At 46.6% G+C, this 24,450-nt stretch overlaps 1 protein-coding gene across 3 annotated transcripts in view; it reads right to left on the bottom strand.

The window, feature by feature from the left end:
* The window catches only part of TDP1 (tyrosyl-DNA phosphodiesterase 1), a 76,694-nt gene that overhangs the window by 45,161 nt on the left and 7,083 nt on the right, over positions 1-24,450 (bottom strand). For 2 of the 3 annotated variants that reach the window (XM_055435934.2, XM_055435933.2), the window contains exons 3-11: positions 24,197-24,240; positions 22,969-23,024; positions 19,089-19,185; positions 14,127-14,161; positions 8,065-8,157; positions 4,411-4,578; positions 3,928-4,006; positions 1,194-1,376; positions 516-564 (exon numbers count right to left, since the gene is read on the bottom strand). In XM_055435934.2, the coding sequence (XP_055291909.2) occupies positions 516-564; positions 1,194-1,376; positions 3,928-4,006; positions 4,411-4,578; positions 8,065-8,157; positions 14,127-14,161; positions 19,089-19,185; positions 22,969-23,024; positions 24,197-24,240 (804 nt within the window). The remainder of the gene's footprint in view (positions 1-515; positions 565-1,193; positions 1,377-3,927; positions 4,007-4,410; positions 4,579-8,064; positions 8,158-14,126; positions 14,162-19,088; positions 19,186-22,968; positions 23,025-24,196; positions 24,241-24,450) is intronic. The other variant, XM_055435935.2, reaches the window with a different exon arrangement.

Below are 24,450 nucleotides of genomic sequence, written 5' to 3' on the forward strand. Positions count from 1 at the left end.
GAGTTCCTCTCAGGATCATTAAGCCTCAGTTCCAGACCCTCAACATTATCTGTATCTGCAATTCAAATCTGGAGGAACCACGTAGTACTTTAGGCCGGGGGGGATGTGGGGGGAGAGGGAGTCATTAGAAAAAGGCATAGCACGGAGCTGTGGCGGAAGCTGGTTTTATCTGGATGTCTTATCCGGACAACCAACCTACTGGTGGCAGAGGGGAGAACAATCTTTTTGGTAAAAGGATCAATCGCTCAGGGCTACTGTGAGGATTAAATAGCACTCAAATTGCTCAACTGTGTGGCATCACCTTTGGAATCCAGCACCTACTTTAAAGATATCCAGTTAAGAAAGAATACTTCAATGATCCTTATCCAGCTAAGAGAGAATAATCTCCAAATTTCTCATCAATACCTTTCTGACCTCAAGGAGGAAGGCATTCTTATTACTTGTTTTAAAGTTTCCAGGGTATTTATGAAATGTACACACAAAAACACAATTGGGACAGTCCTCCCAACAATTACCTGGGTATCCCTCTAAGCTGGTCCGCACATTTTCCACTGAAGGATAGATCTAAAAACAAAACAACAACACTTAGAACGCATCATGTTGAAGAAACTATCCATGCGTGTTAAAAGGAAAGAAGTTTAGTTTCTATGAAGATGAAAATCTCAATTAGAAATAATACTTCAAGACTTAGAAAACGTGCTTTAAATGTTAAAAAGTTCCCATTTTATTGAAAACTACTGAACTTCTAGTAATTAAACTACAGAAAGCATTTACAGTCAATGAAAGAAAATTACATTTCAAAGAGTACTTTTTCCTCTGAAATACCAAAAGAAAACTGAACTGAATGTAAAACTAATTCTTACTTCAAATGTCTCTAAATAATTAATAACACCTGTAATTCTGCTGGCAATGCTTTATCAAAAATTTTTTCCTTGGCTTGACAACCGAAAGGACTGGGGAATCTGCAGGCTAGTCTGTGGCTGTGACAGAGCTTGGAAGAGAGCAGCAGGCTCCCGGCACCAGACGCTGTCAGGAGACTGGATTACAAACGGCAGTGCTAACCGCACTGCATTCAATGTCTTCCATCCCCGAACCACGGAATGAAACCCCTTTCTGTGGCGAAGAAGACAGATCTGACTCTCCTCCTGGACCAGAGGGTAAGAACAGTGACGTCGGGGAGGAGGGGCACTCACCAGATGGAGAGGAACAGCACTTCCGAGGGTCCTGCTTTCCCTGCCCAGGGTCACCAAGCTTTCTTTAAACTCAGAACACAACCATTTAGATTCGTCTGCCCCCATGGAGCCAATGCTGGAGAACTGGCCTATGACCGGCCAAGACTCTGCTTTAGGTATGGGTGAGGCGTGCTCTTTTAGAAGCTGAGAGAGAACAAAGATGAATGCTAGAGTTAGTCTGATCACGTGGAGAGAAAAACAGTGACAGCTCAGAGCACGGTTTTCTGTCTTTGGACTGCCTGCTTCACAAGGCAATGTTGAAAATGGTTAATGCTGTTTCATACCCACATACAGCTTTTCTTCTCTGGGAAACATTTTACTTTGTTTTTAACGGTTTCCTGGTGGACAGCTGATACACAGTGCTGGTCAGTTTCAGGTGCTCAGCAAAGGGCATCAGTTACACACGTCTCTACTCTCGTTTAGACTTTTCCCCCATGGAGGTCATTACAGGGAAGTGAGTGAAGTCCCTTGTGCTACAGAGTAGGTCCTTATTAGTTATCCACTTGATATATAGTAGAGTATATATGTTAATCCTTTGGGAAATATTTTTAAATACTGAAAATATTTTATTTTAATGAAGTGGACAAAAGAATTTCTCTTCCAAAATTATTTAATTTGACTCCTATCATTTGAAAAAGGCTTGGGCTCTGGGCAGCTGTGATGCTCTATAAATGAAAGAGGATATATTTACATATATACATACCACCTTAAGCCCTGGGGAAGACTAACCTGCATTTCCTGCTTTGTTTGATATTTATGCAAAGCTGCAGAAACAAGTCAGAAAACGCTTGAGAATTTTCTCCTTAAACCTGTGCCGAGTGCCTTCCTAGAGGCTAGAGACTACAAAAAAAATAAGCCACAGTTCCTGCTCCAGTGGAGCTCATAATCTGACAGATGCCTTGTTCAGGGTGTATGTGTTATTCTCCTTACCACTGCTGCTGCTGCTAAGTCGCTTCAGTCGTGTCCGACTCTGTGCGACCCCATAGACGGCAGCCCACCAGGCTCCGCCGTCCCTGGGATTCTCCAGGCAAGAACACTGGAGTGGGTTGCCATTTCCTTCTCCACCTTACCACTGAGCAGGCATTAATACTTATAAACACACTTCCCCAAAGGGCCCAAACAGTTCTCAACTTCCACCCTGGGAGTAGCATGGAGTCGACAATCACAAGACTCGGCTGCTATTCTGGGCTCCGTCCTCGATCAGCCACAGCACCGTGGCCCAAGTCGTGGGCTTCTCTTCCCCAGCAGGGGGGACTTCTGATCAGGCCCGCTTTACTGGAAGGCACTGTGATGCAGCACAAGCTCCTGACTGTGCAAAGGGGTCGCAAACTGGGATAAGAGGCTACTCCGCTTTCAGTGAGACAGGGATCCTGCACAAGTGTGTGTGATCACCCGGCCTTTCGGAACCACCATCCCACAAGCTAAACCCCGCAAGTGCTTACTGAACAATCAATACGCGCTTTGCCCCCCTTTCCTCATTCAACCTCTACACGATTCTGTGAGGGAAGTGCTGCCATTATGGCCATTTTATAGAGGTCAAGAGGGTGGGAGCAAGTCAAAGTCACTCGGCTTGTGACCGAGTCAGGATTTGGCCCCTGCTGTGGGTATCAACTCACAAAGGTGTGCACTTATCCAGCATGTGGGCTTCCCCGGTGGCTCAGTTGGTGAAGAATCCACCAGCAATACGGGAGACCCAGGTTCAATTCCTGGGTCAGGAAGATTGCTGGAGAAGGGATAGGCTACCCACTCCAGGATTCTTGGGCTTCTCTTGTGGTTCAGCTGGTAAAGAATCCTCCTGCAATGTGGGAGACCTGGGTTGGATCCCTGGGTTGGGAAGATCCCTGGGGAAGGGAAAGGCTACTCACTCTAGTATTCTGGCCTGGAGAATTCCATGGAGCATAGAGTCTACGGAGTCACAAAGAGTCGGACACGACTAAGCGACTTTCACTATCCAGCCTGTGGAACTCCCCTGCTCCGGAGTTCAAGATAGAAAGATGGTGGTGTTGAGACCCTGCCTGCTTTCAGCTGTGGTCTCACTTAAAAATGGGAAATTAAAAATTGTCATCGGCCAAGGGGAATTCTCACACAGCACCAATAATCTATGGAAAAAGAGGGTCTTTTAGGAAATCGTGTTGGGAATTTACTAAGGTAAACTGACTCCTAGCGAGAGAGAGGAAACTTGAAGCTTTAACCTGCTGCTTGTTTTCTTTTGTTAGAGATCTTTCTTGGCTTATTTTCATGCCAGCGGCAAATGCCATTCTCACAATTACGATTCCGAGGGCACTGGTTTAGCAAACAAAACACATCATAGCTCAGTTGTGGTCTTTGCTCAACACTATTTTCTGTTTCTGTGTGAAAAATCCTTGACAAAAAAAAAATCCTTCACATGCTGAGCAAAAACTACCTGCACAAATACAAAGTCTCTAATTAACTTTATTACAAGAAATAAAAAAACTAAAAATCGTCCATATGCTTTTGCCATTTAGATCTGTTAACTCTGAACCTATAAATGAGACAAAATTTTAAAATGCAAGTAATTAATGGAAACTATAATTAGATAATTAATTTCAAGTGCCTAATGCTTGCCCAGAGTTGTGCTAGAGATATTATAAAGCTGCTTTCAAAATAGACCAATTATAAATGAAATAGGAGTGAACATAAAATAAATTGTTTTAAATAGTAAAAATTTTATTACCTTCCTAAGCCTGAAATGTCCCCAATTATCTTTCTGATTTCCTTGAAAGCGTCCGGGGGTTGAGGCAATAAGGTAAACACTAAAACGATACAAAACACAAGTTAGAGAACTGAGTAATGTGTGGACCCCAAAATATACACAAACACTAACAGTAAGCGTGAAATACTCCAAAAGCCAACCCGCCTTCTTGAGATGCCTCCTCCGAGCAGTTAACTGACACTTAAAATCATTTTCAAGCACCCTGTGGGACCCCCACGGGGTGGAAATCAAAGAACTCAGAGCAGGCACTCCGGTGGGGACTCAGGTGAGTGGGGAGGGCCCCGAGCCTCCACCCCAGCACCTGAGGACCAGAAGGTGCCGACAGGGATGGGCCCTGCTCTGCCACTTCCTGAAGGACAGCCCAGTGTCCTTCCACTGCCCTCCAGACCTCACGTGGTTCTCAAGGTAAGCCCCCGAGTCGCTATGAGGCCATGTTTGTCCTACTTTGTTTCTGAGAGGTCGTGCTCCTGGATGGTGTCTATCCACTCCTTGAGAGGGCCGGCGTTGTAAGCTGCCAGGTAGCTGATGAGGTCAGCTTTGAAGTGTGTGGCCGATTCTCCAGATCTGGGGGTCCCATGGACAATGCGGGGGTACAGGGGGCTCAACCATATTCTGGAATGGAAACAGAAAACCACCATGAACAGTCAGGAGCAGAGCTGGCCACAGTGCTCTCTCTGTAACCAGGCACTCACCTTGCGGAGGTGAGTCCTCACCGCCTCCCTCCACCTGCTAGTATGGCCGCCCGTGTGTATGTGAGCACTCAATCGCTTTAGTCATCTCCGACTCTGTGGCCCCGTGGACTGCAGCCCGCCAGACTCCTCTGTCCATGGGGCTCTCCAGGCAAGAACGCTGCTCTGGGTTTGCGTGCCCTTCTCCAGGGGATTTTCCCAACCAGGGAGCCAACCCGTGTTTCTCGGGTGTCCTACATCTTTACCTCCAGCACCACCTGGGATGCCCGAGGTCATCCTTATGAAATACAGAACAAAGGTGACTGGACCACTACAATGGTTCTCATCAAACCCAGAATTCTTTTTGAAAAGCTCACTGTGAATTTTAGACCCAGGAAGGCCTGGCCTCTGCCTGCCTCTCCCAACTCGACCCCTCCACGCTCCCCCACTCACTCACCCTCCCTGCTTATCCCCCCGCTTACCTTCTCAGCTCCACACTGCTTTTTTTAAATATTTATTTGGCCACGCTGGGTCTTAGTTGCAACATGTGGGATTTTTAGTTGTGGCATGCTAACTCCCAGTTGCAGCATGTGGTATCTAGTTCCCTGACCAGGAGTCAGGCCCCCTGCACTGGGAATGTGGAGTCATAGCCACTAGACCACCAGTTAAGTCCCTATACTGCTTTCAAAGACTTGATGACAACAGTTTTACTCCTAATTGCTAATAGCACACAGTGATAACCCCAGCAAGCTTCTGCCCAAACGCATGTCAATGCAGCTCTTTAGCCAAGTGGAAAATAAAAGTTATCTGTTTTAAGAAAAAAATGTATGTGCAAATATGCTTTCAATAGCAAACTTATTTTCATATATACATATATACCCCATATCTGGTGTCTGGAATGAGGTATAGTCTACACTGAGTTATACTACATGAACACTAACCTCAGGCTTTCAAATAAATCGGTAAAAACTTTACTGACATCTCTTAACTTCATCGATTCTTTGTCGGTATACTTTGCCAAAACCTCTATGTCATACCCACGAATGGCAAACGACCACATCTAAAGCCAGTCCTTCTGTGAACTGGTCCCTCGCAGATGACAGAGAAATATGGCTTCAAAGCTCCTCTGCAGTTTTTTCAGCTGCAAAACCAGGTGAGTTAGCAGTCCTACCTCACAAAGATGCCCACGAGGTAATGAACAGGGCCCAGCAGAAAGCGGCCTCAGCAGGCAGGAGCCGCGTCTGCCGGTCTCCCCTCCGGTGGCTCCTCCTGCCAGTCCTGCCTGGGAAGCCACAACAGAAACTGCCCGTTCCTCTCTCGCTGGAGGCCCTCAAAGGAGACTGAGAGGCAGGCTGTCAGAACCTCAAGAATCCTGGCCGGGCGTCTCCTGAGCTCTGAACGTGTTCCCAGCAGGCTGGCCTGTCACACCTTCCTTCCCCACCTCAAGGAGACCCCTTTGTCAACCACAGATTGGCACCTGCCCGCTACACCTAATGTGCGGCTGCCTTTCAACACGCCCTGAAAGAAGGCCAGGGTGGAGAGCAGAAATGAGGCGCCATGTGCTTGGGGAAAACTGGCAGAACAGGCCTTCAGAGAGTTAGATATTTTCAGGAGCTGATCTTAAGAGCCCAATTCTTGTATCTCCTTGAACCTAGAAAAGTCCTAAAATCCTTCACGGTGACACCTGCTTCTCCTGAGTCGCAGTAACCTTCATGAAACTAGCATAAACCTTCTGTTAAAAATGTGCTTGATGGCATGCACATGTTGACCAAAATCACACATATACTGACTTTCCCCCTGCCTTTCTGGAGCAGCCTCTGAAGAGCTATCTGAAATGCCGTCTCCTGACTATAGTCCTCATCCTGCCCCAAATAAACTTGACTCACAGCTCTCATGGTGTGCATTTTTTTTAAAGTCAACACCTTGCACGATGGGTAACACATGAGACCAGGAGAGGAGTCCAGGTTCTTACCGGGATCTGCTGCTACCTGGCCGTGTCACTCTGGGCAAGCTTGGTGACCCCTCTGGGGCTCCCTCAGCTCCTGCGTGTACCAGGACCATGTTGGGTGGGATGGGTGGGGGCAGTCTCTCCTCCCCACAGCAACTCAGAGCTGCAGGACGGGGTTGGGGGGGGGGCTCCTCCTGGATCAGAGGGTCACTCACAAGAACGGTTCTGGAGGATGAACATGAGAGACGACTTTCTAAACCAGGACATCAAGATGTGAGACATCTTTACCCTTTGACAAAGTAAGGACAGAAACTGCCCCGGGCCAGATTATTTTAAAACTGAGACATGCACAGGTGGACCAAGAAGCAGGTGAAAAGGACGGATGGAATCCCTTTAGGAGAAGAAAGAATCCACAGGGCCATGATAGGCAGACTATGAAATAAGATTACACACAAAAAAAATTTTTTAATGTTTTTTAAAAAAATTACAACTCAGGACATGAAACTGTAAAGTATCAGACAGAGTAGAATCTAGACTAACAGCACCCCCTTTCCTGGGGGCCAGCAGAGAGAAGTTTGAGGGTGATTTTATACCACTTGAGTTCTGAACGATGTTAAGCTACACCTAGTCAGTACATTAAAAAACATTTTTTTTTTAAATAAAGGAAAAAAATGAACACCTAAGCCCTTTACCTTTAATCCCTTCCCCACAGCAGCCAAGTCAAAGACGCCTAAGGAAGCTGGGCTGCCTCCACACTCCAGAAGGAGCCAGAGAGCCATGGGTGGGATTCTTTGAGCCACAGGAGACGTACGGCCAACTCGACAAATCATTTTAGTTACTGTTCCTCTAAGAACAAGCTATGTCAATTTCATTTCCTATTTAGATGGGGCTACAGATGACTTCCCTATAGCTCAGACAGTAAAGAAACTGCCTGCAATGCAGGAGACCTGGGTTCGATCCCTGGGTAAGGAAGATCCTCTGGAGAAGGGAATAGCAAGCCACTCCAGTATTCTTGCTTGGAGAATCCCATGGACAGAGGAGCCTGGTGGGCTATAGTCTGTGGGGTCACAAAGAGTCAGACACGACTGAGTGACTAACATTACACTACTACAGATGATTCACGGGTCCAAAACTCAACTGGCAGCTTAGAAGCTTGAGGACAGCAAAACTGTCAACCGGAAACTCAGTGGATCAGGAGCCCAGCAGCCAAGGCTCTTAGGGACCATCTACCCCGCGACCCTGGACCCGCCCCATCAGAACAGGATGGTTTGCAAGTGTATCTTAAATGGGACACAGGAACGTGTCTGTAGGAAAACTACCAGGCAGGGGGGACAGGAGCTCAAATGCCCGCTCTGGTGGGGAAGGAGAGGGATAGAGGGACAAGAGAGCCCTGGCTTGGGAAAAAGACTGCCTTTCACATTCAGAAGGGCTGTGTGATAGCAGAGGCGACAACCACCATGAAATGACCAGAGCCTTACAAACCCCTGTGTTTTCTGGTGCCAGTCCTCACGGATGAGGTTGGAGGTGTGTATGACAACCCGGAGGCCTTCCTCGTACAGCAGAAGCATCATTTTCCTTTAGAAACAGAAAAGGGAACAAGCAGCGTTAACAGTACTCGCAAAGCACCTTTCCAGTGCAAATGCAACAGGTTAAAGAACTCTTACATCATCCACACTTCATAGGCTCTGTTTCCTCTAGACACTATCAAAGTCTGCTCAAGTGACAGGCGGAAAGCCACCTTTCAAAATGCTCGGAGTGTGGATGACTGAAATGAACTCTTGCTCCAGCCCGCCCGCGGGGCCAGACCTGGCACCGCAGGCCCCTCCCGCTCCATCTGGCCCCTTATCATCAACTCTGCATCGCCCGTCACTGTGAGGGATGAGACAACCTGCTCGCTCGGGGTTTTCAGGGTCCGGTCACACCCTTGTGCTATGCTGTGGCTACCTAGCGTTAAACCAAAACCAAACAAAAGACTGCAACAGAACAAATTAGCAACTCAAGAGTACACTGCATAGGTAAGTGCAGGCTCATGAAACTCTGGTTTCAGCACTTACCAGTGTGGATGTGTGTGGCAGACTGAAATAAATACATTTCCTACTGTGCGTTGCAGTTTAAGTTTGAAAGATGCTTCATTTTCAAGAGACTGATCTTTTTTTTCCTTCAGGCAAGGCTTTATTGGGGCCCCTGCTACAGCAGAGGGAAGTGAGAACCAGGAACCACTCCTCTTTCTTCACACTCCACAGACACCAGACTTGTCTCGAGCCTGAACCTAGGCTGGAGGTGAGTCTTGCCTTTTATTCTCCCTTGACTCAAATCAGCTCTTGAGATTCATTTCTTGCAGATGGGGCTTCCCCAGTCATCAGACTAATTTCTCTTAGTTGAATTCCAGTGAGAGGAGCGGGAACAGCACACAGATAAGAGGTTCCCATCTGAGGTTGGAAGACCTAAGCACCTCTGTTCATCACTTGGAAGCCATCTGAGCCCAAGGAAGCGCTGAACACCCGAGTCACTCTGTGTCCCTCAGCCTCGTTTCCTCACTTGTAACATGAAGGACCAAACCTCTGTTCACTCTACAGGGCTGCTGTGATAATGAAACGCAATACGCATTTTGCTTAACTTAAAGCATTCCATGTGTGCGTTCTCTCTATGCTTCAACGCCCTGCTTTACTTCGTCATCTGCTACGAGATGATTCTTGGCCTCTCGATAGTTTTCTAATTATTTCAGGAACCTAAATTCTCTCCCCCACACCCGGCTAGAGATTTACTCAAGGCAGTATTTCCTTTCTGCTTTATTTCCACTGAGGCCAAAATGCTACTTAATGTTTACTGATGGAAGTCAGTTTACACCTGGGGAAAAAAAATGAACCACTCAAAAAAACAACAATCTGAATACTATTTAGATAGAATGGGGTTAGCATTAAAAAACATATAAAAGCATATAAAAACAGAGAATAAGATTTAGCTCTTGCCAAAAAAAAAAAAAGAATTTAATCTAAGCTGCTGCTGCTGCTGCTGCTAAGTCACTTCAGTCGTGTCCGACTCTGTGTGACCCCATAGACGGCAGCCCACCAGGCTCCCCCGTCCCTGGGATTCTCCAGGCAAGAACACTGGAGTGGGTTGCCATTTCCTTCTCCAATGTGTGAAAGTGAAAAGGGAAAGTGAAGTCGCTCAGTCATGTCTGACTCGTAGCGACCCCATGGACTGCAGCCTACTAGGCTCCTCCGTCCATGGGATTTTCTAGGCAAGAGTACTGGAGTGGCTTGCCATTGCCTTCTCCGTTAATCTAAGCTAGCACACAGTAAATTAATGCAAAGCTGGAGAAAGACAGCTGTTGAGACAATCTTCTTCCCACTTATGAGATGTGTGCCCTGAAACCTCGACAAATTTACATACACAGTTGCCAAATTAGTAGCTAGTTGTAATTAACAATAAGCCAGTTATGAATTCAAGATGTAAGTTTTACAAATATTTCCATTAGTCAAGGCATCATTTACAGGGAAAATCACACACTGTGAGTGAATCCTATTAAACACACCAAGAAGTGCTCTAAGGGGACCATGTTAATCTTTTCATAGACCAAGTGGCATTTCCCAAGATGGTCAGAGTTAAAAATCGATAAAAACACACAAAATGAGGTCTCTGTGGAGGAATGCTGACCTGCATATTATCTAATAAGCTGTGTAGAGAGCAAAAGCGATGTTTCTCACATTTGAAGCTGTTCCCTGACAGGGGAAAGCAAGCTAATATCTGTGGAGCATTTATTAAGACACTTGCTCCTTGGAAGGAAAACTATAACAAACACAGACAGCGTATTAAAAAGCAGAGACATTACTTTGCCAACAAAGGTCCATATAGTCAAAGCTATGGTTTTTCCAGTAGTCATGTATAGATTTGAGAGTTGGACCATAAAGGCGGCTGAGCACCGAAGAATTGATGCTTTGAGCTGTGGTGTTGGAGAAGACTCTTGAGAGTCCCTTGGATTGCAAGGAGATCCAACCAGTCCATCCTAAAGGAAATCAGTCCTGAGTGTTCACTGGAAGGACTGATGCTGAAGTTGAAGCTCCAATACTTTGGTCACCTGGTGCGAAGAACTGACTCATTGGAAAAGACCCTGATGCTGGGAAAGATTGAAGGTAGGAGAAAGGGACGACAGAGGATAAGAAGGTTGGATGGCATCACCGACTCAACAGACCTGAATTTGAGCAAACTCCAGGAGAAAGTGAAGGACAGAGGAACCTGGCATGCTGCAGTCCATGGGGTTACAAAGAGTCAGACACAACTTAGTGACTGAACAACAGCAATTTATGTGCCAGGCACCTAATGCTAGCATGTTGCTGCTGCTGCTAAGTCGCTTCAGTCGTGTCTGACTGTGCGACCCCACAGATGGCAGCCCACCAGGCTCCGCCGTCCCTGGGATTCTCCAGGCAAGAACACTGGAGTGGGTTGCCATTTCCTTCTTCAATGTGTGAAAGTGAAAAGGAAAATGAAGTCGCTCAGTCATGTCTGACTCATGCTAAACCCCACCTAATCCAGAGGAGGCACTATCATTCCCATTTTATAATGCAAGTGCAGACTCCGTGGCTGGGAGAGGTCATAAGCAGCATCCAGGGTCTCACGTGAACCAGAAGCAGCGCTTACTGGGATTACATGTCTTGCATGCAGCGCTCCTTGGGCATGGCTTCCCCAGTGGGGGGTGGGCTGTAGCTACCTCACATTTCTGGGCAGGGGCGGACGAGGCTGGGTTGGGGCAGCCCAGGTAAGAGAGGGGACCGCATCCTGAGGGGACAGAGGAGGGCTTGCTACAGCCCGAAGGGGCGGCAGGCCCACCCTGGGCTCTGCGCCCGGCTACCGGCCATATCTGTTGCTTTTCCCAGCTGTGGATTCTCGGGGCCTGGGAGGGGCCTTCGCTCCCAGCTCTGGGACCACCAGAAGCCTTGGCATTCTAAAGCCCTACGAGCTATGTCCTAGGACGACAGGGCACCTGGGAAACATGGATGGAGCGTGTTCATTGTTGCCAAGAGCACCGTGAGCTCCCGGAGGACATGGCCGTGTCTGGTCACTGCCAGACCCGCCGCGACACAGGCGCGGTGAGACCGTGTGACCCCAGACGTCCCGTGGGGTCGCCACGCAGCCCCACTCTGTTGGGGGGGCCCCCATCACCAGGAGCGGGGAGGCCTGCCTCCAGTGCTGGTTCATGTTTGTCTGCCTCTCTCACCCAAAGACTGAAAGCTGCAAGGACAGAAGCCAGCCTATCCCAGAACGCTTTACATCCCCTCAAGCTGGGCTCCAAGAGCATAACAGATATTTAATGAATAATTTTTAGCACATTTTAAAATGAGCAATGGGCGTAATCTTGAGACATGAGCTCAATCTCCTACAAGATACTGGCATTTTAACAAGATGGAAACTACACACTATGGAGTGAGGGATGGTTCTGCCGCCATTACTTCCCCAGGCACTTGCCACTCTGAATAAGGAACCCTCCTGAATTTAACCCGTAAAATGCCCGTGTTGGTGGCGAAAGGAGGAATGGACTTGCAAAGTGTGTGTCCGTGTGTGTGTGTGGCCGGGGGGATGGGCCAAAGGAAACAGACTTAATTTTACCAGTGAGGAAGCAACAAAAGTAAATTAAGGGAATTCTCGGGAGGTGCAGTGGTTAAGACTGCAATTCCACTACAGGGGACACAGGTCCTACATGCCACATGGCCAAAAATAAAAAAAAAATTAAAAACTAAAAATAGATAAAATAAAAAACTTTAAAAAACAAAGTAAACTAAGAACCTAAGTAAAAAACAAACAAACAAACAAAAAACAGTTCTAGTCCTGTCTCCAACACTAACTGGAGGAAAACTGCCTATTGATTTGGGGGCTCCAATCTATTAAATGAAGACAAAGAACCAAGCAATTTTTTGGAAAAAAAAAAAGAAAAGGAGAGCCCTACTGCCTCATGTGTTACTGTGTCAGACCCAGGCCGGGCCGGCACTCAGTCCCTCCGGGCCCCAGGCTCTCCCAAGACTACTTGCTAACACAGTTAAGTGTGCAGTATGAATGTGCCCGAGACAAGCTGACTGTCGGCTTGGAACGTGTGTCCCGACCAGGAACCCAGCACTGCAGGCCTAGCGAACCAGGGTCCACGAGACTGAAGGGTTTGCTGAATGTACTTCTGAATCAGGAAGGTATTTAGGCTGAATTCCAGCTAAGGGTGGGGGACAAGGGTCCATCCGGTGGGACCCTTTCCGGGCAGAATGTCGACCCAGGACAGCTGACTGCTGCCACCCACCAGCGTCTCCCGTGGAGAAGCTGTGTGAGCCCAAGACACCTGTCCCGTCTATTCAGTGCTTTTTGTATCCTGGGCTGAAATTAGCCTCTGTGAGCTCTAAGCCATGTAAAGAAGGATTGATTCCCCAGCGACGTAGGTGCTTGAGATAACTCTCAACAACCCGCAACCCCTCCATCAGTACAGCTGCCGATTGGGCGCATTGGAAAATGCGGCAGCGCTTACACAAGAGCACCTAAAACCAGACGAGGTGGGGTGGACAGGCGTCCTTTCACAACGTGGCTCATGGCTTTCTGCTCTGGCTTCTTTTGCAAACAGACTGGAGAATACAGCTTTACGCGTACAAAGCAAAGATGAACGCATGCCCTCGTTTTGGGCCTCCATCAGGAAAACAGTGGTCACTGCAAGACTCGAGCTAACACTCCCACCTGCGAGTTTCCGTGCTGCCTGAGGGAAAGGAGGGGCAGGTGCCCAAAGGGGCCAGCCTGAAGCAGCAGGCAGACTGCTTCCACTGCTGGTCCAGAAGCACGATGAGGCTGTCACACTCAGAGCGTGACGTATTTCTAGATAAACTTGATTTGCAAAGACACTGAAATGAAGGTAACCACGTCTTATTCTTTTCTCCGCTAGAGAACCAATTATGTGAAAGAGCTCCATCAAAGTTTTAAGACGCAACTAAAACAGGAGTCAAGCTGGTGTGTGTCACATAGGAAGAGAAAAGGTTCTCCGCCTGTGGCTTGCACTGTCTCAGACACTGCCCGAGAAGAATTTTCTGAGATGTTTTAAAGCAGGGACAGGTGCCAGTCTCTTAGGCTGACAACTTCTTGCAAAATAGTTCTTCTTTTATTCACAGCACAGAGCCGACCTAACAATGTTCTATTTGCTGCAACTAAGAATCTTACAAAAATCACAAGGCTTTCTTTAAAGCAGTGGAATCTTCAGACATGTGACGGCCACGTCTACGGTCAGTCACTTATGACCACGGACCACAACCTATCCTCGCCTCCACCCCACCGGGTGGTTGTAAGGAAAGTCCTGAGCAGAGAGCAGAAAACCACACCACAGATTCAGACCTTCATGTCCAGAGCCACCCTCCTGGTACCTGGTCTCAAGACTGTTAGGAAAAACTCCATTTCCCCTACTTCCTAACTGACTGCTTTCCCTCAACAAAATCATCACATGTGAGTCCCTTTTAAGAGTGATTTCTGAAGAGCATCATTTGATCTTTTAAACTCATATCCTCCCCCATTTCATAAAAATTGCTTACGTGTGGTGTGTTCCAAATGCAATATCCAACTTTGCCTAGGATAAAAAACAGGTCATTAAAAACAAACAAAAACCTCAACAATACCCGTATTTATTGAAATCAAAATTAGAAAAGATTCAGGTCAATTTTTTTAAGTTTTTACTGCCCTCCAGTGGGCAAGCCCTTGATCACCAAGACAGCCTTTACAATAACAGCATCCAGTGAGGCTTATTTTCTTTTTTTTTTTTTTTTACGTACCAGGGCTTCTGCAGATCAGTGAGGCTTATTTTAAAAACAACTTTTTTTAAGTTACCCAGAATGATTCAATATATACTGCATTTTTAATTACAGTAATTAGAAGCGAGAAGCAGAATTTTTTTAGTTGTTGGAAAACTAGCAAAAACAAATGAGATTCTATGCAAAGTTTTAGAATTAGACATTTGGCTCATACAAGTACACCCAATAAAATAAGTTTTCCAAGCATATTTTAAAGAAACATTGAAAGTAGTGGTGATATGGAGACATTACAATGCTAAAACAAAGTTTTCTTGTATTTTTAACAGCAAGTGTTGAAAGTAAAGATAATACATTATATCCGTTTACATGTTACAAAACGATAATTTTACAAACTGAGGGGTAGGTGAGGGAGTAAAACATTTTATGGTAGTCTGCTGCTGCAGTCACTTCAGTCGTGTCCGACTCTGTGTGACTCCATAGTCGGCAGCCCACCAGGCTCCCCCGTCCCTGGGATTCTCCAGGCAAGAACACTGGAGTGGGTTGCCATTTCCTTCTCCAATGTGTGAAAGTGAAAAGTGAAAGTGAAGTCACTTGGTCATGTCTGACTCGTAGCGACCCCATGGACTGCAGCCTACCAGGCTCCTCCGTCCATGGGATTTTCTAGGCAAGAGTACTGGAGTAGCAAGACCTTAATTAAGCAGAATACGCCTCAAGATGAAAAAGTTAAACAGAGATGTCAAAAATAGCTTAGTAGCTAGGAATTCGGTGTACAGACAGACCCAAGTCCTTTCTTCACAGCTTTGTGTAACTTTGGAAAACTACTTGACTCTCTAAACCTCGTCTTTCTCCTCTTTGAAATAAGAATATTGCTAAAAGATTCTGGGAGTTGTTAGGAATAAATCGGAAAAGTACACTTAGAGTGGTTAGGAAAAGGAGCTGTATGGAGTAAGCGCTCTACAAACGGAAGAAAGTGCTGTTGAAGTCAGCGTGCACCCCCGCCCACTCTCTCCAGACGGCCCTGTCTGCCGGGGGCAGCGCCGGGCACCTGGAGTACACAGGCAAGAACACAGCCCATCATGGCAATGCTCACGGACAGGTGGCCGCATTCACCACCCGCACAAACTCAGGGTTTGGGGTCTCACAGATCAGCACGCTGATCTGGCCACAGAAGAGTGGGCAGGAAGGAGTAATTCACGTCTTTGTTGTTGTTAATGGAAGAAGAGATGACTCACAATCTTGTACTGGTTTCAGGAGTACAGCAGAGTGACTCAGTTCTACACACATACATACATATGTGTATATATGCTCTTTTGTGTCTATATATGTGCATAGTACGTATGTGTGTATATACGTACATATTTTTTAGATTTTTTTCCCTCACAGGTTATTATGTTAAAATACCGAGTATAGTTCCCTGTGCTATCCAGTAGGTCCTTGTTGGTCATCTATTTTGTATAGAGTAGTTCCAGTAATCATGTATGGATGTGAGAGTTGGACCATAAAGAAGGCTGAGCGCCAAAGAATTGATGCTTTTGAACTGTGGTACTGGAGAAGACTCTTGAGAGTCCCTTGGACTTCAAGGAGATCAAACCAGTCCATCCTAAAGGCAATCAAGCCTGAATATTCACTGGAAGGATTGATGCTGAAGCTCCAATACTTTGGCCACCTGATGCAAAGAACTGACTCACTGGAAAAGACCCTGATGCTGGGAAAGACTGAAGGTGGGAGAAGAAAGGGATGACAGAGGATGAGATGGTTGGATGGCATCACTGACTCGATGGACATGAGTCTGAATAAGCTCCAGGAATTTGTGATGGACAGGGAAGCCTGGTGTGCTGTAGTCCATGGGGATGCAACGAGTCAGACACGACTGAGCTACTGAACTGAACACAGGTTTGGAAGACAGGGCTTGTTACGCCCTCTAGTGGCTTCCCTGAAGCACACTACCACCTCTCCTAAACTTTTCAGTACATGTGAAAAAATACTTTGTATTTCCTTCAATTTTATTGCTGGTTGTTAGGATTCCTGTGTCATTTAATTTCTGCTCATTGTAAGTGCTATCCTACTTCAGTTTAAGCTCTGCTGTCTTTGGAAACAAATGCAAAACAGATTTTAGGCAACTGCTCATCAAAGGAGGATCTTATGCAGAAGGTGAGCCTAAACAGGATGGTTAGAGATGGGATGATTTAAAACTCCAACTACATAAAGTACAGTGAGTTAAATCACAGAAAAAAATGTTGTGATATGGGTTTTAAAATTGATCAGATTGGGATTTCACACTGTTTTTGTCTTTAAAATAACACACATACACACATAGTTAATATTCTACAGCTGAAGAATGATAAAACACTTGGGAGCTGGAATTCTTTAATCTCGTATGAATGGAGGAAAAAGGACATTAGAAAGTAACTGGAAAATAAAAACAGTCAGGTTCTATGTAATTTACCCTTGTCTCTGTACTCCAAGAGCAGAAATCCTGAGTCAACTGCACTAAGCTATTGGCCAGGAGAGAAAAGGGCCATGAAAGATTCACTCATCAAGCTGCTCAGGAATGGACTGGCCCGCCTGCTCAAACAGGAAAAGGTGCATGTTCACCAGCCACTTCAGAACCGCCACAGGAAGATCATCAACATTTCTTAATTCCTTGCTACCCCTGCTTCTTAAAAATGCCACGGATAAAAAGACCCTTTTAGACATGGAGGCTAAAACAATGAGTCCAAAGGAAACTCCAAGACTCATTGGTCACACTGTATTTCCATGGACTGACTGGAAAGTATCAGGACAAAATTACAGGGAAATAGAAACAGAAACGTTGAGTCAGGAGAAGAGGGCGACAGAGGACAAGACGGTTGGATGGCATCAGGTCCGAGCTAGTTCTGGGAGACAGCGAAGGAGAGGGAAGCCTGGCGTGCTGCAGCCCACGGGGTAGTTCTAGCCAGTGAAGGACAGGGAAGCCTGGCGTGCTGCAGCCCACGGGATAGTTCTAGCCAGTGAAGGAGAGGGAAGCCTGGCATGCTGCAGCCCACGGGGTAGTTCTAGCCAGTGAAGGACAGGGAAGCGTGGCGTGCTGCAGTCCACGGGGTAGTTCTAGCCAGTGAAGGACAGGGAAGCCTGGCGTGCTGCAGCCCACGGGGTAGTTCTAGCCAGTGAAGGACAGGGAAGCCTGGCGTGCTGCAGCCCACGGGGTAGTTCTAGCCAGTGAAGGAGAGGGAAGCCTGTCGTGCTGCAGCCCATGGGGTAGTTCTAGCCAGTGAAGGACAGGGAAGCCTGGCGTGCTGCAGCCCATGGGGAGGCAAAGAGCTGGGTGCGACCAAGCAGCAACAGGAAAGAAGCAACAGCCTTCTCTCGCTCTGGTCCCAGCAAACCAAGCCTGTTCTGAGACCAGTGACTGCCGCTCACGGGGCCTGAATCACATGCACTGTGCGACGCACAAGGCAGTTTTCTAACAGGCTGGGTTGCAGTCTGAGTCTCTCTAGGATCAGGTGATTCTTGTGGAAAAGAACCACGGGCAGGACATCCCGGGTGGTCCAGCGCTTAAGACTTTGCCTTCCAGTGCAGGGGGTGTGGGTTTGATCCCTGTTTGGAGAGCTAAGATCTCATCAAGCTTTGCTGTCTAAAAAAACAGAACATAAACAACAGAAGTGATATTGTGACAAATTCAATAAAGACTTCAAAAATGGTTCACATTAAAAAAAAAACTCTTTAAAAAGGATCTAAGGGCTGTGGGTAAAACGTCAATGGCAGCTAACCTAAGTTAGGTAGGTGGTCACACTAAAAACTACCAGTGTGAAGCTGCCTCACAGAAACTGCCACTGAACTGACTCCAGAGAACCTGTTCCCCGTTGAATCCTCTGGTTCCAGAGGGCCACGGACAAAACAGATGCCAACCAGCGGACTGGCAGCGTGGGGAAAGAAGGGGACCCTTGATGTTCCAGGTCCAGAGAAGAAAGCAAATGCTGGAACCTGGATGAGAAAACTAGGAAGACAAAACAGATGCCTTCAAACACCAACAGGGGGTTGTGCAACTCCAGAGGGGAAACGAGGACCAAGGCGGAGGGCAGGGAAGGAAGGCCGAGTCACCACGGCCAGGCCACAGTGCCCAGATGCCTGGTGACATGCTGTGCGATTAACATTTAAATCAATGAATTTGAGCAAACTCCAGGACACAGTGGAAGACAGAGGAGCCTGGCACGCTACAGTCCATGGGTCACGAAAAGTCAGACACAACTTAGTGACTGAACAACAACATTTAAATCAGTGAACTGGAAGGAAAGGAGATTACCCTTCAGAATGTTTGTGAGTCTTAGTCAGTCAGTTGAAGTTGTTAAGAGAAAAAAAAAATTAAAAGACCGATTCCCACAAGGAAGAGGGAATCAGTTTCTAGTTGGTCTTTGGACCCAAACTGTAACATCAACGCTTCTCAAGGTGTCCAGCCTACCCTGCTGATGTTGGACTCGCCAGCCCAACCAATCATGTGAGCCAGCTCTTCTAAAGTAAATGTCTCTACAAATTCAAACACACAGGTCTTCTCTGGAGACCCTGCCTAATTACAGAGAAAATGGGTCAACATAGAGGAAACGCTTTCAACCATGAGGGTTACCCACGGATAGGACAGGCGACCTCAGAAGTATTTCAGCCAAGGCTGGACAGACGTCTGTTGGTGATGCTGGAGAGAGGATTCCTGCATTAGGAGGGTGGACACACTGAAGGTCCAGTTCCCTTCCTGGCTGGCTATAAGCAGCTTACCTGGCAGAGGGTGACGTTCCCGTAAGGCTTCGCCTCGGCGAGGAGGTGAGCCTTTGCTTCCCGTTTGTCACCATGCACAAGCAGCATTGGTTTCTTCCTGAAAGGAGATCACAGGTACTTGAAATCCCTTTCATGAAGCTGGTCTGGTGCCACATGAAGGGACGCTGACCACCGACATGTGTGTGCGGCCTGCGTGATGACTGACTGCAGGGCCAGCACAGGGCAAGTGATCAGTTAACCTCTGCTAAGTGGTTACCTTTATATGGGGCCCTGTGGCCTGATCCTGAATCTCTGCAGTGACCCAGAGGGGCTGGGACTATCCTAAGCCCTTGAGTGATTATTTCCTTTGGTCCAAAAGGACTCATCATCAACTGTGTTATTAGATTAAGAGATAGACATTCAGTGTTGTCGAGTGTGATGTTCGTTTCTTTCCCTTGTTTTGGACCAAACAATAGGTCACTTCCTCACTAGCCATCCCTTCACTGAACACCTACTGTGAGTGAGGCCTGTACCACATCCCCAGGATACAAGAGTGAAAGGGCCCAGGTCCATGCGTGCGGATTCACTAGGAGGTAGTTATATTTCAGTGAAACAGAGCCCAATGTGCATCAAACATGCCCTATTTTTCAATTCAAAAGGACACTATAAAAATATTCTGCAGGAGCACTGTTTACAATAGCCGAGACATGGAAGCAACCTAAGTGTCCATCAACAGAGGAATGGATAAAGAAGATGTGGAACATATATACAGTGGAATATTACTCAGCCATAAAAAGGAATGAAATAATGTCATTGGCAGCAACATGGATGGACCTAGAGAGATTCACAAAGTGAAGAGTCAGAGAAGGAGAAATACAGTACGACACCCCTTATGTGTGGAATCTAAAAAGAAATGATACAAATGAACTTACTCACGAAACAGAAAGAGACTTAGGAACTTACAGTTGCCAGAGGCGGGGAGGGGATAGTTACAGAGTTTGGCAAGGTCATGGACACAGTGCTATATTCAACATGGATAACAAGGACCATCTGTGCAGCTCGTGGAACTCTGCTCAATGTTACGTGCCAGCCTGGATGGGAGGCTGGTTTGGGGGAGAATGGATACATGTCTATGTATGGCTGAGTCCCTTCAGGTTCACCTGAAACTACCACAGCATTATTAATTGGCTATACCCCAATACAAAATAAGAAGTTTAAAGTTTGAAAAAAAATATTCTGCAGTAATAGATTAAAAAGGCTTTGAAGAGAACCATGATCTACTCTGGTTAATTTGAAGTGAGATAATCCTTAGAAGTCAATATATTTTTACAAGCTCGCCCAACAAAACAAAAATTGGATTTTTCTCCAACAAGCAATCAAGTAAGATGAACAACTTCCACGGTCATCAGTCACATGCAGAATGATTCTGTCATACAGGAAGGGACAACACTCAACTAAAAAGAAACATGACAGAAAACACTCGTCCGGGACTAATGCCTAACCCCTAACAGCTTTATGCTAATATGTTCGGGAAAATAAAATTAAGAAACACACCTTCTCAGTTGCTATCTGGAACAAATTTTCTGTTTTGCAACGGGAAAACCAGTACAAATGTAATAGATAATCATGCCCCTACCGTCCAGAAACTGTTTATGTTATCAGATCATCAGGTTGTTTTTTTTTGTAAAAGATTAAACATTACTGACAGAAGTGGTAGTCTTCATTAATTACTTCAAATTGGCATGTGCGTGCTCAGCTGAGTCCGATTCTTTGCAACCCCATGGACTGTAGCCTGCCAGGAACCTCTGTCCAAGGGATTCTCCAGGTAAGAATACTAGAGTAGGTTGCCATTTCCTCCTCCAGGGAATCTTCCTGACCCAGGGATTGAACTTGCGTCCCCCACACTGGCAGGCGGATTCTTTCACTGGACCACCAGGGAAGCCTCACTTCAAACTTGTTAGTGTTCTAAAAACTATCACAAAAAGGCTGCATGACGGTTCATTTTGTCAAACTCACGGGGCCAAGAGGGCTCAGATAAAACGTTATTTCTGGGTGTGTCTGCGAGGGAGTTTCTGGATATGATGCGAATTTGAACTGGTGGCTCAGTAAAACAGACCACCCTCCCTAATGTGAACAGGCATCGTCCAGTCCTTTGAAGGCTGGAGAAATTCTCTCTCAGATTTGTGTGCATGTATGCTCAGTTGTGTCCAACTCTTTGCAACCCCATGGACTATAGCCCGCCAGGCTCCTCTGCCCATGGAATTTTCCACGCAAGAATACTGGAGTAGGTATCTTCCTGACCAAGGATTGAACCTGAGTCTCCTGCACCGCAGGTGGATCTTTTACCATTGAGCCACCTGGGAAGCCCTGGTTTAAATCACTGTTATTTTCGTTTTTCCGTTACATGCAGCTACAACTAATCTTACATGTTACAGGTTTGAGTGTCAAAGCTGCTTGGGAAACTTCAACAGCATTCTGTCTATAGGTCTTCCCTGGTGGCTCAGATGGTAGAGAATCTGTCTGCAATGCAGGAGACCAGGGTCCAACTGTTCTTGCCTAGAGAATAACATGGACAGAGAAGCCTGGTGGGCTGCAGCCCATGGGGTCACACAGAGTCAGACACGACTGAGTGACACACACACACACACACAGAGTCGGACACGACTGAGTGACACACACACACACACACACAGAGTCGGACACGACTGAGTGACACACACACACACACACACACACACACACACACAGAGTCGGACACGACTGAGTCACACACACACACACACACACACACACACACACACACACACACAGAGTCGGACACGACTGAGTGACACACACACACACACACACAGAGTCGGACACGACTGAGTGACACACACACACACACACACACACACACACACACACACAGAGTCGGACACGACTGAGTGACACACACACACACACACACACACACACACTATTATTAATGAAAGTTCGCACAGTCTGATGCGCTCAATGCAACATGGACGTTGAGGATCCTGACCACCATTCTCCTGCATGTGCACACACACACACACACACACACACACACACATACACACACACACACACAATTATTAATGAAAGTTCGCACAGTCTGATGCGCTCAATGCAACATGGACGTTGAGGATCCTGACCACCATTCTCCTGCATGTGCACACACACACACACACACACACACACACACACACACACACACACACACACACACACAATTATTAATGAAAGTTCGCACAGTCTGATGCGCTCAATGCAACACGGACGTTGAGGATCCTGACCACCATTCTCCTGCATGTGTCTCCCTCCACTGCACTTGCTGCTGCGGGATTCTGCCAAGCGGATGCACTGCAGATGGGGCAGGCGGTGAGTCATCGTGCAGTGGGGCCTTTATTTGGTCTGCACTGCCTAACATCACCGCCCTGCCTGCATCATGGAAGGCCCTGTGACTCCGCGTTAACTTCCGAGCTACAGGAAGAATGACCAATGGAACGAGAGACTCAAACAAACAAAACAAAAAGACACCCAGCATCGAAGAGCTAAGTGAAGTGCAGGCTTACTGGTCAAGGCTGCAGGTGGAAGTGACCTTTTCCTTCCTATGAGCGCTGGACCTAAAATTCTTTTATTCAGGTTGAAATTTGTCCTACCCTACTTCTGGACAGACAGTGGGACATGCTAAAATCTGTATTAAGAAGGCTTGTGATTAGTTTAGAATAGATTTTAAAAAAAGGCTGTTTTCCCCTATAATAACGTTATAAAAATTTCAATAGTTTCAAAAGAAATATTCAAAGAAAGATGGACAGCAGGTGCCTGAGAAACACAGACCTTGTGTTTTCAAGCTCCATCAATTAGAGTTTTGACGTTATCATTCTGCAGAACTCACCTGAACTCTGGTGGATACTGCCTTACGAGCCACTCCACGTCAAAGCAGTAGTTAAACTAGACAGAAGGAAAGAAAAGACATCATGGGCAATTCAGAAAAGCAGTTCATAAGGAGAACTTTCTAGTTACTGAACTGAAAGAGACTATAATCATGAACTACACACACTGTTATTTATAAACCTGGACCATTATGCTGCAATACTCACAAACCTAAAATACATGCTGAGGGGAATACACGGCTTCAAGGTTCTGAGTCATTGGGGGAGTGCCTGAGAAAATAGAAAATTATCTCTGCACACTTTGGCAGCATCTGTATTTGGTTGGTCAAAAAGTTACTTTGGCTTTACCATAATGTAATGAAGGGGCTTCCCTAGTGGCTCAGACAGTAAAGAATCTGCCTGCAATGCCAGAGACCCTGGGCTGAGAAGATCCCCTGGAGAAGGGGAACCTCTCAGTTGCAATGTATGCAATCTATTGAGTTAAGTTTGTAAACAGGTGTCTGGAATTGGACATTCACTATAGGCTTATCAGATGACAAGTTCTGGACCAGGCTTACCTATGGGTGTCCTCCCCGTGCCTGGGTAATCCCTGGCCCCTCTCCTGAACATAACGACTCATCCTAGCTGGGAGAACACACACAAATTCACCCCATGTTCCATCTGGAGACCAGGATTTCTGCTGCCAAGCATAACATGAAGCACACAGGAAGCTTTGCCTTCATTAAGGACAAGACCTTGTTCTATCTGCAGGAGACCCTGGCACCTTAAGGTGATTTATCAACACAAAAGGGACCAGGCCTGTCAGGCAGAGGCAATCAAACATGCAGACACACCTACATCCGTAACTTCTCCTCGCTTCTCTTTGGAGGCTGTGGGAAATTTCTTATTTCTCTAAATCAAATCAAATTTGATGTGCCCCTCACCGCTCCACCCACACCTCCCAAGGAGCTGCACCAGAGTCCTGTGAGAGTATCAGTGTGCCACAGAGAAGTCCCCCGGGGTGGAGTTTTCAGGATGATTTCCTGGCCAATCAGGAAGTCGAGAGTCAGAAGCCCCGGTGAGCGTGCATCCACATTCCAGGCTGATGGACCCCACAGCTGTGGTGCTGGCCTCCACGTAGGTGCCGTCCTGGGGACCCTGCACGGGGTTGACCTACAGTCTCACTGCTCATTTTCCTACAGAGCGGTTTGTGTGTACCCCTCCCATCCAAAGACCAAACTGGAAACTCACCTGAGCTGAAGAAACAAGTGTCCCAAAGAGAGGAGATAAAATATCTGAGGAGACAAAACATCAAAGTCCTATTTTTGATAAAAATTACCTAATAATGATCATAACTGACTTATTAAACAGTCACTGACGAGCAGAATTTGGCTGAGAAAACGGTGCACTAAAGACTTACTATGAGGCTAGACTTTAATGTTCCAGAAAATTCAAGAGAAAATTTCCCTGGGCTGATAATATCTATTATGTATCACTATTATTTA

Source organism: Moschus berezovskii, chromosome 9 (genome assembly GCF_049115385.1).
Source record: "Moschus berezovskii isolate FMDL1 chromosome 9, NW_MosBer_1.0, whole genome shotgun sequence".
NCBI classification, from domain to species: Eukaryota; Metazoa; Chordata; class Mammalia; order Artiodactyla; family Moschidae; genus Moschus; species Moschus berezovskii.